Raw genomic sequence first — 13,608 nt, forward strand, 5'->3', positions numbered from 1 at the left:
AACTAATTATTTAATCAGTTTGTGGATTTACTTAGCTTAGCTCTCCTTAAATTGACCACTGCAACACACTTATTCAAAACGCGCAACCTTTACTTTGAAAGCGAGCTCTTTTTGTTTCCGGCTCTCGACTTCCTTGTTCAATTTTCATTGTATAAGATACGCAAAGCGTTAAAAGCGTTTAGGCAGCATTGGCTAATGAAGAACGAGCTCACAAACATCAACATACATTTGCACTTAGCACAAGTAGGACAATGATATTAGGAAATACCCCCCAAGCTGGCATTTTTCACTGTACAATGTGAACAACTGCAAAAGAATTATACTTCATGCACGGACCATCGCGATAGAAGTTGACAGAACACGGAAACCAATTACGCTCTCACGAGAACAGCGTCAACGTCAGTTAGGTGTCACAGGTCACGTGTGTCTGTTTGTAGCAGTTACCCTATGTACGTTGACATCAGCTTGGTCATAGATTCTTAAAATGGACACAGATTATGCAGAACAAACATCACCATAGAAAGGTATTGGCTTTTTCTGAATAATATGATTGAAATCTACCTACTAGTCAGTTGCAGTTGTTTTTGAGTAAAGTAGAATGCTAAACAGGACTTGTTACTTGCAGCAGCTAAGGATGTTAGCCTACGGGGCTATGTAGCTGTAGCAGCGTCAGCGCTAGCCGGCAGAGGCATTAGTTGACCAGCCGAGTGATTATCAATGACAACCATTTCAGTTAGAGACAGGTGTCAGGTGTGGTCAACATTTGAGTTTATTTGTAGCCAATGTTAAATGTTCTAATTGATGATACTGTAAGATGCGGAGAGGCGATGTCTCGGTGTTAATCTGTCTGAACTGGGTTTAAGTGACAAGCGGGCTGCTAACACTGTACAGTTGACCGGCTGTCTGTGACTCTGCATAGGGAGTTCCTGCTCTTCAGTGCCGAGCTCCGCTACACCGAGGATGTTCCCCAGCCTGGCCCACAGACCATGGCATGTCTTCTGCAGGGTCTCCTTGCAGCACAGGGCGTCCCTGTCACAACGGACCCCAAGCCCGAGGTTCCCCCAGCTGTGCTACGGTGAGGAGGCTCATATCCAGGGGCTAGTAGACGTTAGCTACGGTCACATCTGTTACACGATATGATGCTTGCTACTTTGCTGAAGCGATTAGTTGATTAATGGATTAGTCGGTCAATAACAAATGATTACATTTTAGTATATACTATTTTAATGATTGAATAGTCGTTTATGTCGAACTTGTGACAGACATTGTTTTACAGTCAAAGCGATTCATCAACAGATTAACTGATAATGAATGTAATAGTTTCTCTTGAACCCTGGTGTTGGTTTGCTAACAGTGGAACTGAGGAAAAAGGCGTAAACTCATTGAACATTGTGTTGCACAGGTTGGCAGAGCGGAGGCATACACACCCTGTGGTTCAGCCTTCCGGACTGCAGAGTTGCTTCTTTAGGTCCGGGCAAGGTGCAGTTCTACTCTACCTCTGGCAACAGTAAGGATGGTCCTCCAAAATCAGCATCAGGTGATGCTCCATCAGCAGAAAAGTCCGGTGCTGCAAAAGCCACCCCATCCTCATTAGGTGATAAACCAATGTTTCCATATATATATATATATATTCAATGTCTGTCTGTTCATAGATATTTTGTGTGCATTGTATTTACTATTTGCTCTTTTAAAATTGTTGTCCTTTCACATTCTGTGTCAACACAAACCCCAGAAAACAGTTCTGGGAAGACGACATGTTTAGGAAAATGTCAAAATCTCCCACAAAGTAGTTTACTTCTGATCAAATATAATTGTTTTTGCTCCCATTCATAGATAGATAGATAGATAGATAGATAGATAGATAGATAGATAGCTATACTGTACAATGGTAGTAATATATCATACTGGATATATTTTATACATATATATATATATATATATATATATATATATAGGTAGGCTGTGGCGTTTAAACGATGCTCAGTTGTTACTAAGGGGCCCAAAGTGTCTTGACCATGTCTACATGCCTAAATATAATATAGAAGTCCCAACACAGCCGACAGTCATTATACAGAGTGATGGCAGATGGCAGGAATGGGTTCCTTTTTCTTTCTTTGTCACAGTGGAGCTGAATAAGTCTCGTACTGAAAGTGAAACTGTTTGACCAGCAGGTCGTGGAGGGGAGGCGAGATGCTCTCAATGACGTTCAACAGTTTGTACAGCATCCTCCTCTCCACAACCAACTTCAAAGACTCCAGAGAAGCTCTCAGCACAGAGTCAGCGTTTCCTGATAAATTTGGTCAACTTGTTGGTGTCACTGGCTCTGATGCTGCTGCCCCAGCTGACTACAGCCATGAATATTGCACTTATAAAATTCTTAGCTTGATTGTTGATTCACTTATTTCTGTCTGTCTAGGTTTCATGCCTCAGGGTCTGACTAAAGCTGAGACAATTCAAGTGAAAGGTAATAACAACATATGTGCGTCCTTTACATGAAACTCATTTTAGATGATAGTCCCCACCTTCACCTTGTATTTTTACCATCTTCTTCAGAATGTGGGTGTGAGATGTTGGCTTGCAGCTGAGTGAGGACTACTGAGTACAGATAAAAATCCTGTTTCATTAATTTTTCTCTGTTGTCATATGCAGTTCGGGCAGTCCTGAAGAAAAGGGAATATGGACCCAAGTACACTCAGAACAACTTCATCACTGCAGTCAGAGCCATGAATGAATTCTGCCTCAAACCAAGGTAACTCATGTTCCCCAAAGTAACTGTGTTACGTTTAATTTAATGTATACAGCAACACTAAACTGTCTGTCAATGCTCAGCTGAATGAATGGTATTAAATACTCATACGTCTGTTCAGTGCAAGCTGAGATGCTGGCATACCACAACCACAGAACAAATTCCTCTGAGTTAATCAGTAAACATGCTGTTGTGATTAACTAATGTGAGGCTGCCATGCCTAATATGGTTTAACACACGTCTTTCTACATCTTTTTCTTACCCCCTCGCCTCATGTGTTCACAGCGATCTGGAGCAACTTCGGAAGATCCGAAGACGCAGCCCCCACGATGACACAGAGGCTTTCACTGTGTTCTTGCGATCAGACGTCGAGGCCAAGTTAGTTCTCCACCCTTCTTCTTTGCACCTTCAGAGCTATTAAGAACACACAATAACAACAACAAATTATTGCTCAAACCACCAGTTTTCATTGCTGTATTCTCTAACTGTTGTTGTTTCATTTGTCTCTGTCTGTGACTATTAGAGCACTAGACGTGTGGGGAAGCCATGAAGCTCTGGCTCGAGAGAGAAAACTCAGGAAAGAGGTGGAGAGAGAGTACCAAGAGAGTAGGTTTTTAATTTTTCTGGCTGCATGTGGATCTTTTTGAATTTGCATTAATGCTGAATATTTTATCTCAAAGCAGAATTTCAGTGTTTTGAGAAATACTCTTATTTACTTTCTGACAAAGAGGCAGATGAGAAGCTCCATTAATCAGTGCGATTTAGAGGAAAGGTTACCTTTGGAGAAAACCAGGCTAGCTGTTTCCCCCTGTTTCAAGTCTGTTGTGCTAAGCTAAGCTAAACGGATGCTGGAGAAATGAGCGTGGTACCAGTCTTCTCATCTGACTCTGCAAGAAAGCGAACTAGTGTAGGGCTTTAACTAATGATCATTTTTATTTTCGATTAATCTGGCAATTATTTTCTTGATTAATCGATTGTTTAGTCCGAAAAAAATTTCCTAGACAACAAGGTGTTGTCATTAATTGTCTTGTTTTGTCAGACCAACAAAGTATATGATTTAGTGTGATATATGACAAAGAAAAGCAGCAAATTCTCACATTGGGGACATTGACTCATCAAATTTGGGAATTTTTGCTTGCATAGTGACTTAAACGACTAATCATTGCAGCTCTAAATAAGTGTGTCTCCCAAATGTGGATCTGTTCAAACCAAGCTCAACTCATATTTTTAGAGTTGCAGAAATGTGAATGTTTGTTTAACTTATCGATATAACCATACCTTATTGTTTCTCAGCGGTTTTTGATGGTTTTTTTTTTTTGATCTGTGAACTTTTTGACATCTTTTATTTGTGTCTTCCAGACATTTTTCGGAATCAACAGTTATTGAAAGAATACAAAGACTTCTGGGGAAACACCAAGGTGAGCACTTTGATTATTGGTGGCCGTTAAGTTTAATAATATGATCAAGTCTCCAAGTCATGTCTTAGATGTGAAAGAGAAAGTAATGTGGGAAGTCCTGTTACCATGTTGCCCTGACAACAGCGGGTGGTGCTGCGTGACCTTTGTCCCTGTTACAGAGGTCACTGCATTTATATGACAGTGTCATTATCTGTCATTCATAAAGTGCCCCTCTTTACTGTACGATGCTGATGTTATTTCAATACTGTACTGTCCTGTACTCCTCTGGCATTGTATATTCTATACTCTGCTGGCTTGTTTTCGCAGAGTATCCCCACAGTATACTTCATCAGATAAAGTCAACTGCATAAACTGCATAGCGACTACAGGACAGGAAATCAACAACTTGTTTATGTTTTGTCTGAAGCCCATTTCTAAATCGTTTTGTTTTACCAGGAACACAACCAGTATTTGTTTGATTAATATTAGAGCGCCCCCATCTCTGCACTCATTGACAAACGTGTTTCTTTTTTGACTTTATAATAATCAGAATTACACTTTGCTTTTTGCATTTCTTTGTCTCATAAAGCCTCGATCAGGCAAGAGGGCAACATTTCTGCAAGGGCCAGGAAAGGTGGTCATGGTCGCTATCTGCATGTAAGTTTTCGTACTCTCACCCTGAGTTACCCCCAGTGCTGTTTGGTTTTGTTTTGAGATCTGTCTGTACTCAGTGACTTTACTTAGCTGTAGGACACAGTGGGAGGTATTGGATTAGAGAGAGAAACTACGAGTCCGTTCTCAGCAGGGTTACTACATACGCTATGTCGGATAAGTATCGGAGTGTACCGTTTGAGAGACTGAACAAAAATCTTTGTTGTAAAAGTGCAAACCACATACTGTTCTATGTGGACAGTACATGTACAGTCACTTGTGACTTTTTGTTTTAAAGAAGGTTTTGACGTTCAACAGTAAAGATCTAAAAGATGTAGAAATTTGTATTAGGACGTCTCACATGAGGTCCTGCAGCCTATTGGATTAGGATGATTGTGTTAGAGGACATGTGCAGTCACATGAGCAGCAGACCGTTTCTGTCATTCTGTGTGCACAAAGACTCACAGGACTCAATTAGTTAAATGCTCGTTACAGGAGAAGTCCAGTCTCGGTGTAAAAGCTGTGAATCAGTTTCTGCAAATTTTGCACTAAAAGAGAAAAGTTACATAATCATAAATAAGAGTAACTGTTTGTTGTAAATTCAGTTGGCTTCTTTTTTCATATCAGATCTGGGCCACCTGCAAATGTGATCCTAAATCTGATTCATATCTGATCTTTGGCAATGTGACAGCTGTCAGGACTGCGTATGCTAGCACAGCTATGTCATCATTTGTTTATGATTTGGCTGTCACTGCTAAGTGTGTCTACACTCGAACAGCCACATTATTAGGTAGTGAACTATGTTTCAATGTCTTGTACAAGCCAATAGATAAATCTGTAAAATAGGAACTTTGTCATCACTGTCTAAGTGCTACATCCACTTGTTTTCTTTCTCCTCAGCAATGGGCTGAATTTCTTCTTCAAACTCCTGGCATGGGTCTACACTGGATCAGCCAGCATGTTCTCCGAGGCCATCCACTCTCTGGCTGACACCTGCAACCAGGGTCTGCTCGCCCTGGGAATCAGCCAGTCTGTCCGCAACCCGGACGCAGTGCACCCGTAAGCACCACACCTTACTATACTACTGAAAAGTAGATGGCAGGAAGTTGAGCCGAGCCCAAAGGATATTCAGTCATCACAGCACCAAAGAGTAGAAGTAACATAGAGAAATGAATTTAACTTCATTACTGGTATTATTACTGGCTTGTCAATATTGAATTCAGTGACATAATTTTAACATAACATTGCCACCACAGTACTTTTCTACTTATTCAGACTCCTCCTCAGATTGACTCCCGATGGCTTCCAGTGAATTAATTTAGCAGAACAGCATTTTCGTTACACAATGCCTTGTGAAAATCTACATGACAACTTTGCAGATGTAACTTTTAATCCTTTGCAAAGAGCATCACATGCAAAAGTATGTGTAATTAACAAAATAATGGTGGCTGAAATGTCAGCTGTGATAGAGCCCTTCTGTGTTTTCCAGGTATGGATTCTCCAACATGCGCTACATCGCCTCCCTCATCAGTGGTGTGGGTATTTTTATGATGGGAGCAGGCCTCTCTTGGTACCATGGTATCATGGGATTGCTGCACCCGGAGCCCATTGAATCACTGTTATGGGTGAGTGTTTGGATCAACTTTTGTCTGTCATACAAGGTGTATAAAGGATAATAATGATCCACAATGTTGTGTTTCTATGTTCTAGGCTTACTGTATTTTGGCAGGTTCTCTGGTGTCTGAAGGAGGTGGGTTATAAAAATTAACTAATAGGCTTCAATGATGTTTTGACTGGGATTCTGCAGTTTGTACTTTAACATCTTCTGTTTTTCTTTCTCAGCCACGTTACTAGTAGCCGTCAATGAGATAAGGAAGAGTGCCCAACAGCATGAACTGTCTTTTTATGAATATGGTATGAACAACTAAAATCTGTCTCATCAAATGCATTGAATGCTATTTACACCTGGCATTGTGTGTAGTGATCAGATATCAGTTTATTTACCACGTATCTACATTACATACTGCAGGTAAAACATCCTGAAGATGCAGGGGAGAGGAATTGAATTCTGACTGAGTTGAATTTGCTGAAATCAAATATGATGGTGCTTTTTTTAAAAGGCTGAATGCAAGATGGCCAAGTGTAAATAGAGATGTTTCTCCAAGCGAAACACACTGTATGATCTCTGTACTGGAGCCAGGAATGGCTCATGGCTTGGTTAGACTCACCTCTGGAGTAAAATGAAACCAGGGGTTTTCTGTCACAGTGTCCAGCAGGTCAAGTTGATTTCCATATTGTGAAGGACAGTAGGAAATCAGATAGCCATCCTGTGGCTAAGGACACATTTCTCACATTGAATGTTATGAGGATAAATCCCAAACTGGTGTAACGTGGGTACAAGCTGCTTCAGGTGTAAATGTGGTCTTGCATTGTTTTGTGTGTGCAGTAATGCAGAGTCGAGACCCCAGTACTAACGTGGTGCTGCTGGAGGACGCAGCTGCTGTATTAGGAGTCATCCTGGCTGCTAGCTGCATGGGGCTCACCTCACTCACTGGTAAACAAAAAAACATGGAGGCATTGTTCACACTGTTCAATCTGTTCTATTATCCCAATTATTATTAGTCTTTAGTTGGTTGATAAATTTCTCTCAAGATAATTTGCTTTTGCTGATTTCCTTTCTTTCGGTTTCCTCTCTCCGGCTCTGTGTGTGTTGTTCCAGGTAACCCGTACTATGACAGCTTGGGCTCTCTTGGTGTGGGCACACTGCTGGGAGCCGTCTCAGCCTTCCTCATCTATACTAACACAGAGGCCCTGATTGGACGCTCCATACAGGCTGAACGTGTACAGAAGCTTACAGAGTTCCTGGAAAACGACCCCGCTGTAAGGTCAGTAAATGTTCACACACACACACACACACACACACACATCATGCAGGTGTTGTTGATGTCAAGTCCAGAATCATTCATGTGAATACAAATAAATCCACCGACCACTAGGTGAGCCCGTCCACATGGTCTAACAGTGACGTTACGTGTACTACAGTTAATGGCCAACATTCAGGCCTCAAAGAGACCACCTGGTATTTACTGGTCTTCATATGTGAATGTCTTCAGGGCCAGCTGTTCACAGAGTACAATACCTCTGTCTGTTGTTCACCAAGTTAAATTTAAGACATTTAAAGGTCTTTTTAATAAAACAAATGTAGTCGCACTGAAAGATATCTGTGACAGCCAGCAGGGATGATATGGCCCAAAATTATTTAGGAATTTATTGACATTTCCATAGCTTTTTTGTCACTTCTTCCCAGCTGTATATAACAATAATTCCTAATAATAATAGTTTTACTAACGGAGGTCTAGATTTATGGTACTGGAGATTTTCCAGACAGTTTTGCTAAAATCACATACAGAAACATTTTATAATTAACATTTCTGGCCAAGGCGTGCTAGAATTTTTTTTAAAAGACTTTTGTAAAGACTAATCCCTTTTTAACTTTTTAAGATCTGCAGATAACCTGTTTGTCATCAGTTTCATTGTACATTTCATTCTAGGAGCTGAGGAGCTTTGCACATTACATTATGAAGACTTTGTGTTCTAGCTGAAATCCACTGTAATGTTCAGTGGAGCTGTTTTGTTGTTGTTTTTCTACCTGCATCCCCTGGAGTTTTCCTCATATGCTTTATTTTGTTTTGAGCAGGGCCATCCACGACGTGAAGGCCACTGATATGGGACTTAGTAAAGTGCGCTTCAAGGCTGAAGTTGACTTTGATGGCCGAGTTGTGACACGGTCATATCTGGAAAAACAAGACATTGAACAAATCCTTAATGTAAGTTTTTATTGGTTTACGCAATTTGGTGCAAATATTTTTACATATGCTGCTGAAAACTGCATCGCTCTTCATTGTTTTCTTTAGTATTTCCACTCTCTCCTTTTTAATGTGATGTGGGTGGTATTAAACATGAAATACATTAAGACTCCTACTGTACTTGTTGCTCTGGAGTTGTTGGTTAAAGGCAGACACATGAACAGTGATGCTAAACCACAGAGTTTTTATTTTCCTTGTGTGTGCCTCAGGGACAGTTGTAAGCTGAAGAAAATGTCATAATTTACCTTTACATTATTACTGTTACAATAGATTTGCTCCCCAGTACTAAAAGAAACTTAATCACACTGCCGTTAACACAGTTTCTTGTATCTATGGTTCGGATTCAGTGTTTTTGCTACAACTGTTACTTTGTAAACAAACTGCCACTTTCATATCATTAGAAAATGCTTTGTTTTTTTGTTGAAATGTACCGTATTTGAGTGTGACAGAATTGTGTACTGGTCTCCACTTGCACAGAGAACGTTTACAGAGGTTTAAGGATTAAATTTGTTGCCTCCTGATTCAGCTTCAGATCAAATCGAGCTGTTAAATATTAATTTTAATAAACAGGAATTTGGACAAACTGACGTAATTTCTGTTGTTTAAGCTGGTTAACTGCTTTCTTGAGACTTTTTTCTGCAAAAGCTCTTTTGTTAGGATTTATTTCTTTGTGTGTTTCTGGCATCCAGGAGGTTTACCTGTATCTTTAGCAACAGTTAAGTGTGTGCTTTTCTGTCTCTGCAGGACATTCAGCAGGTGAAGACCCCCGAGGAGCTGGAGAACTTCATGCTGAAACACGGGGAGAACATCATTGACACCCTGGGAGCTGAGGTGGACCGTTTGGAGAAAGAACTCAAGGTACTGAAACATTAAACTCATCCAAATTGTTGTCCGTCTGATGCTACAATATATCTAGAAACTCTTTTTTTTACTATTTCAGGTTGGATATTTGCTGGAATTTATCTGCATATCAAAGACATTTTGTAAGCATTGCCAGACAGATTCGTATGTAACTCTGTTTCTTTCCTCCATAGCAACGTAACCCAGAGGTTCGTCACGTGGACTTGGAGATACTATAATACTTCCTGGTCTCTGCTGAGGGCACATCCTGCTGCATCAAGAAGAAAAGGTGAGAGGAGGACTGAGTCCACCTCCACAATCTGCCTCCCATCCTGACCTCTTCAAAACAAGGATCCGTCTCTGCACAAAGTCATCAAGTCTTACTGTAGAATAGTCCAGAATCTCACACAAGGACAATGTCTGAACAATGATCGGCTTGTCTTTGTGTTGCTTAAACTTCATGTAGCGATAAACAAGAGTTCAACCTGCCAGAGATCCGCTCACACACATTCAAGTGTGAGTGTTTCTGGCTAAAGACTAAGGACTCTCAGTAGTCTCCTTGAATTTGAAGAGAAATTAAAATCTGTGTTGCAGTTCACACAGATACAACAGTTTAGTCCTCTGGTTGTTTGCTTGAACTCACATTCCTCCATGAATGTGTCTGGATTTGGTTGAAAACATGTCTGCTTCAAAAAACGAGATCACACAAAAGGACCAGTATCACTAACTATACTTGTACTTTACTTTAATGTTATGCTTGAACCACAGTGATAGTGTTGCCTTCATTAGTACAAAGGAAACCTGAGAGCTACATATTCAAACTAGACTTATTTAATTGCTAGACAATAATAGATTTTTTTTTTCTTTTAATGTAAAAAGTGATGAGCTTAAGATGGCACGATGCTGCTGCAGCTTCTCTAATAAAGACAGAATTTGTGATGAATAGATTTTATTGCAATTACAGAAAAAATATGCAAAGTAAAAGGTGTTGAGACTTTTTTGATTTGTATGATAGAGCTGAGGAGTGAACTGATGTTTAATACAGTAGCACTTAAGGAGCATCAGCTTAAGCAAAAAAAAGAAAGAAAAACCTATTAGAAAACAGGTTGTCATATTCCTGTGATATTACAAAGACAAGTTGACAAGTCTAACTAACAAATCTATTAAATAACCATTTATTGGACATGTTTATCTTTGCAGAAGGTGAAATGAGAAGTGTAAACATCCTTCCACACCATGAAATGATGTTATAGTCAGTGGCATCTGTTCTCTTGTCACTTGCCTTCTCTCTTTGCTGGCTCCACACTCCAAACTTTGATGCTTTCCAAATTTGAGGTGTAGTTAATTTTGTCTCGTGAGTTCGGCAGCTGATCAGCAGATGATTGTTCCAAAGTACTGGAGGACACGCTCAGATCCACTCAGTGTAAATAAGCGGCCGATGATGAGAAAAAAGGTACCAAACAAACAGGTTTTAATCACGTGTCAACATTAAAATGGCTTTGTTTTAATCATTCAGGATGTCACCCTGTACAGTACGTGTACCAAAATACCAAAGTAAATAATCTCCTGCTCTGTAGTGTTTCTGCTGAAAGATCTGTTTTAAAACACAGTATATACTGATTGTGCTTTTGTTTTCATTCTGAATCTACGGTCAGCACACAGTCCCAGCTGCACGAGACACACCTGTCTGCTGAACAGGAGGTGGGCTGGAGTCATTTCATCATTATTGGGAGGGTGGATATATATTTTTGAAGGTGTTAATAATGTAATATTTACCTTTGGTTATAACAATGTTGCCACTGCTGAAGGAGTTGGAATAAATTTGAAATAATTTATTAAAATATTTTGCTTTCCTTTTCTGTCATGCATGTGGATTTCTTTCTTTCTTTCTTTCTATTTTTTTTTTTTTTTTTACATTTTGCCATATGACATCATGCCGTTATGTATATTATGTGATTATATTATGGAAGGCATCATTGCCTGGTCTCGTTCTCACTCCAGATGTTTGGGGTCTAGTAGGAGCTTCAAGCTTCCTGTCTGGGCTGTTGCACTAAAGGAAGAATGACTGACCCTCCACTAAAGATCTTTCTGCATTTGCCCACATCTGGAGCAGTAAAGAGGGACATTTTCACGCCTCGATGTTTGGGATGGGAGGCCTGTTTCCTGTTTAAAGCTCAGCTGGTTGACTGGAATGTAAACCCAAGTCCATTAGATGGTGCAGTTGTAGGGATGAGAGAGGGGGAGGGGGGGGGGGGGGCACTAGCCTGTACGCTGACGTCAATAAAAACAGTCATTTCCCAACCAGTCTGCGCATTGACCGACCATTCAAAACATTACGCACAGCATCGCGGCCGGACCACGCTAGACTACTCGACTGAAATAATTTTTCGCCGAGCCCGGAGAGCGGAGACAATGCGGACAAACTCCATTGCAGGTTTTTGACCATTGAATGTTGTCTTCACATCATGGGTGTTGCGCGCATATCAGTGTCATGTCTCGTCATACCATTCCCAAGTCAGTTGTACCAGTGCCACTGCCCATCTCGTTTCCTTTCATGTCTCCTTAGAGAAAGAAAGGGTCGCTTGTGCACGTTCATTAAAAAAAAAAAACACAACCAGATCCTCTGGCTCATTTGGCTCGTTATAAAAGAAACATGCGTCGAGACGCGCCTGTCACGTCTGGAGATAAACCAAACACATCTCCAGTCCTTCCGCAGCCTTCTGCACATCACATCGCTGCTTTCACTCTCATTACCTGGTAGATAATGTGAGCTACTTTGAAAAATGTGACTGATTTTGTGATATTTTTCGATGCATCCTGTTTTTCCCTCTCCAATATTTTCATCTCCAGCAGCCTACAGATGGGGGCGCAGTCAACCTGCACAGTTGGAGTCTCAGATTTTCATGCAACCCCAACCCCCCTCCATCACCACAAGTCTGTGATTATCAATTCCCGAGTCCCCATTATTCTTCGGTGCGGAATTGAATTAAAGAAACGAGTTTTAGTGCAGCAGTGTAATCACCTCCCATTACCCATGCAGAAAACCTAAACTCATTAACCTTTATTATGCTTTACGCACCATCTCTGTGTATGTGTGTGTGCGTGCGCGCGCGCGCGTGCGTATGTTTCCTACTTTTTCTTAATGATCGATTTGATTGCTGTTTCAGTCACAGGTGCTGGAGCATCTAGAACAATCCAGGTAAAGTGCTGGCAAGACAAAAGTCTACATGGCGGATGAGCACCACCACCATCATCATCACCACCTCCACTTCCACCCTGCTCTACGCTTTTAGCCTCTTTACAGTGCTGCCTTGTCTTATCATGTTCAAGCAGCATTGTACAGGGCTATGACAGCGTAGAGAGTTGAGCTGCTCGGCCGCTGCGTTTCCCGGACCCCCTGGATAGCTGCCAGCAAATGACATCATCCGTTTAAACTGCATGTGACCTGCACGAATTGTTGGCAATAGAGTGACTCCTCTATTAATTCTCATGCTGATGCAGTCAGACACTGAAATGTTCTGCTTTTTACGGTGAAAGAAAAAAAACGGAACACACTAAGTTCTCCTTGGGTTGAATTATTCAATGCAAACCTACATCCTTTAGCAGCCAATACATTATTGAACCAATTAGTTACACTGCACTGTGCTACTTCTGGATCAGCCTCAGTTTGTGCATCTCATGTATGAGCATTACATTTGAATCACAGAGTTACGAATCCCCAAAAATAAAAACCTGGCTATTTCTGACAGTTTGGTGTGAACGCTTACCGCTGCTCTCCTTCACAGAGGGATTATTTTTCAGATCATCAGTGTGTAGCTCTGTGACTTGAATGTTCATGAGCACCACAAACTGGGGCTGAGTGGGCCACTGAATATGATTGTATGTTCCTATATGTTGAGAGACCAGAAATGTGTAATGTATTATTAAAACATTTGAAATGAATTTGTTTTCTTTGATTTATGTGAATGTACCTGTGTGCGTATAATACCTCCCTATAAATGTTAAATCTTCCTGTAAGGGTTGAATGAGGTCTGCTGCTCCACAGAGAACAAAGGTCCAGTTTCAGACCTTCTACTGGCTGCAAATTGAGCCCTTAACTTTCCCTCTC

The 13,608-nt window shown here is 40.8% G+C and overlaps 1 protein-coding gene and 1 long non-coding RNA gene across 2 annotated transcripts; both read left to right on the plus strand.

Annotated features, from left to right (window-relative positions):
- Positions 1-390: 390 nt before the first annotated feature.
- slc30a9 (solute carrier family 30 member 9) lies at positions 391-11,359 on the plus strand. Its single transcript, XM_056383533.1, has 18 exons — positions 391-524; positions 920-1,075; positions 1,403-1,594; positions 2,417-2,464; positions 2,650-2,749; positions 3,032-3,124; positions 3,270-3,352; positions 4,106-4,164; positions 4,733-4,800; positions 5,695-5,853; positions 6,284-6,419; positions 6,505-6,544; positions 6,637-6,708; positions 7,241-7,348; positions 7,514-7,679; positions 8,492-8,621; positions 9,405-9,518; positions 9,695-11,359. The coding sequence occupies exons 2-18, from the start codon at positions 961-963 to the stop codon at positions 9,737-9,739; spliced, it is 1,728 nt and encodes a 575-aa protein (XP_056239508.1). The 5' UTR covers positions 391-524; positions 920-960; the 3' UTR covers positions 9,740-11,359.
- Positions 11,360-11,818: 459 nt separating this feature from the next.
- LOC130173733 (uncharacterized) lies at positions 11,819-13,442 on the plus strand. Its single transcript, XR_008828481.1, has 2 exons — positions 11,819-11,934; positions 12,668-13,442. It is a non-coding gene; the product is annotated as an uncharacterized LOC130173733 (long non-coding RNA).
- The last annotated feature ends 166 nt before the right edge of the window (positions 13,443-13,608 follow it).

The sequence above is a fragment of the Seriola aureovittata genome, chromosome 8, assembly GCF_021018895.1.
Source record: "Seriola aureovittata isolate HTS-2021-v1 ecotype China chromosome 8, ASM2101889v1, whole genome shotgun sequence".
Lineage (NCBI taxonomy): Eukaryota > Metazoa > Chordata > Actinopteri > Carangiformes > Carangidae > Seriola > Seriola aureovittata.

Excerpts from the sequence above, each read along its gene's own strand:
- slc30a9 (XM_056383533.1), top strand. The coding sequence starts at position 961 with ATGTTCCCCAGCCTGGCCCACAGACCATGGCATGTCTTCTGCAGGGTC. Across the intron at positions 1,076-1,402 it reads GTTCCCCCAGCTGTGCTACG|GTTGGCAGAGCGGAGGCATA; the intron begins GTGAGGAGGCTC and ends TGTGTTGCACAG. Across the intron at positions 7,680-8,491 it reads GAAAACGACCCCGCTGTAAG|GGCCATCCACGACGTGAAGG; the intron begins GTCAGTAAATGT and ends TGTTTTGAGCAG.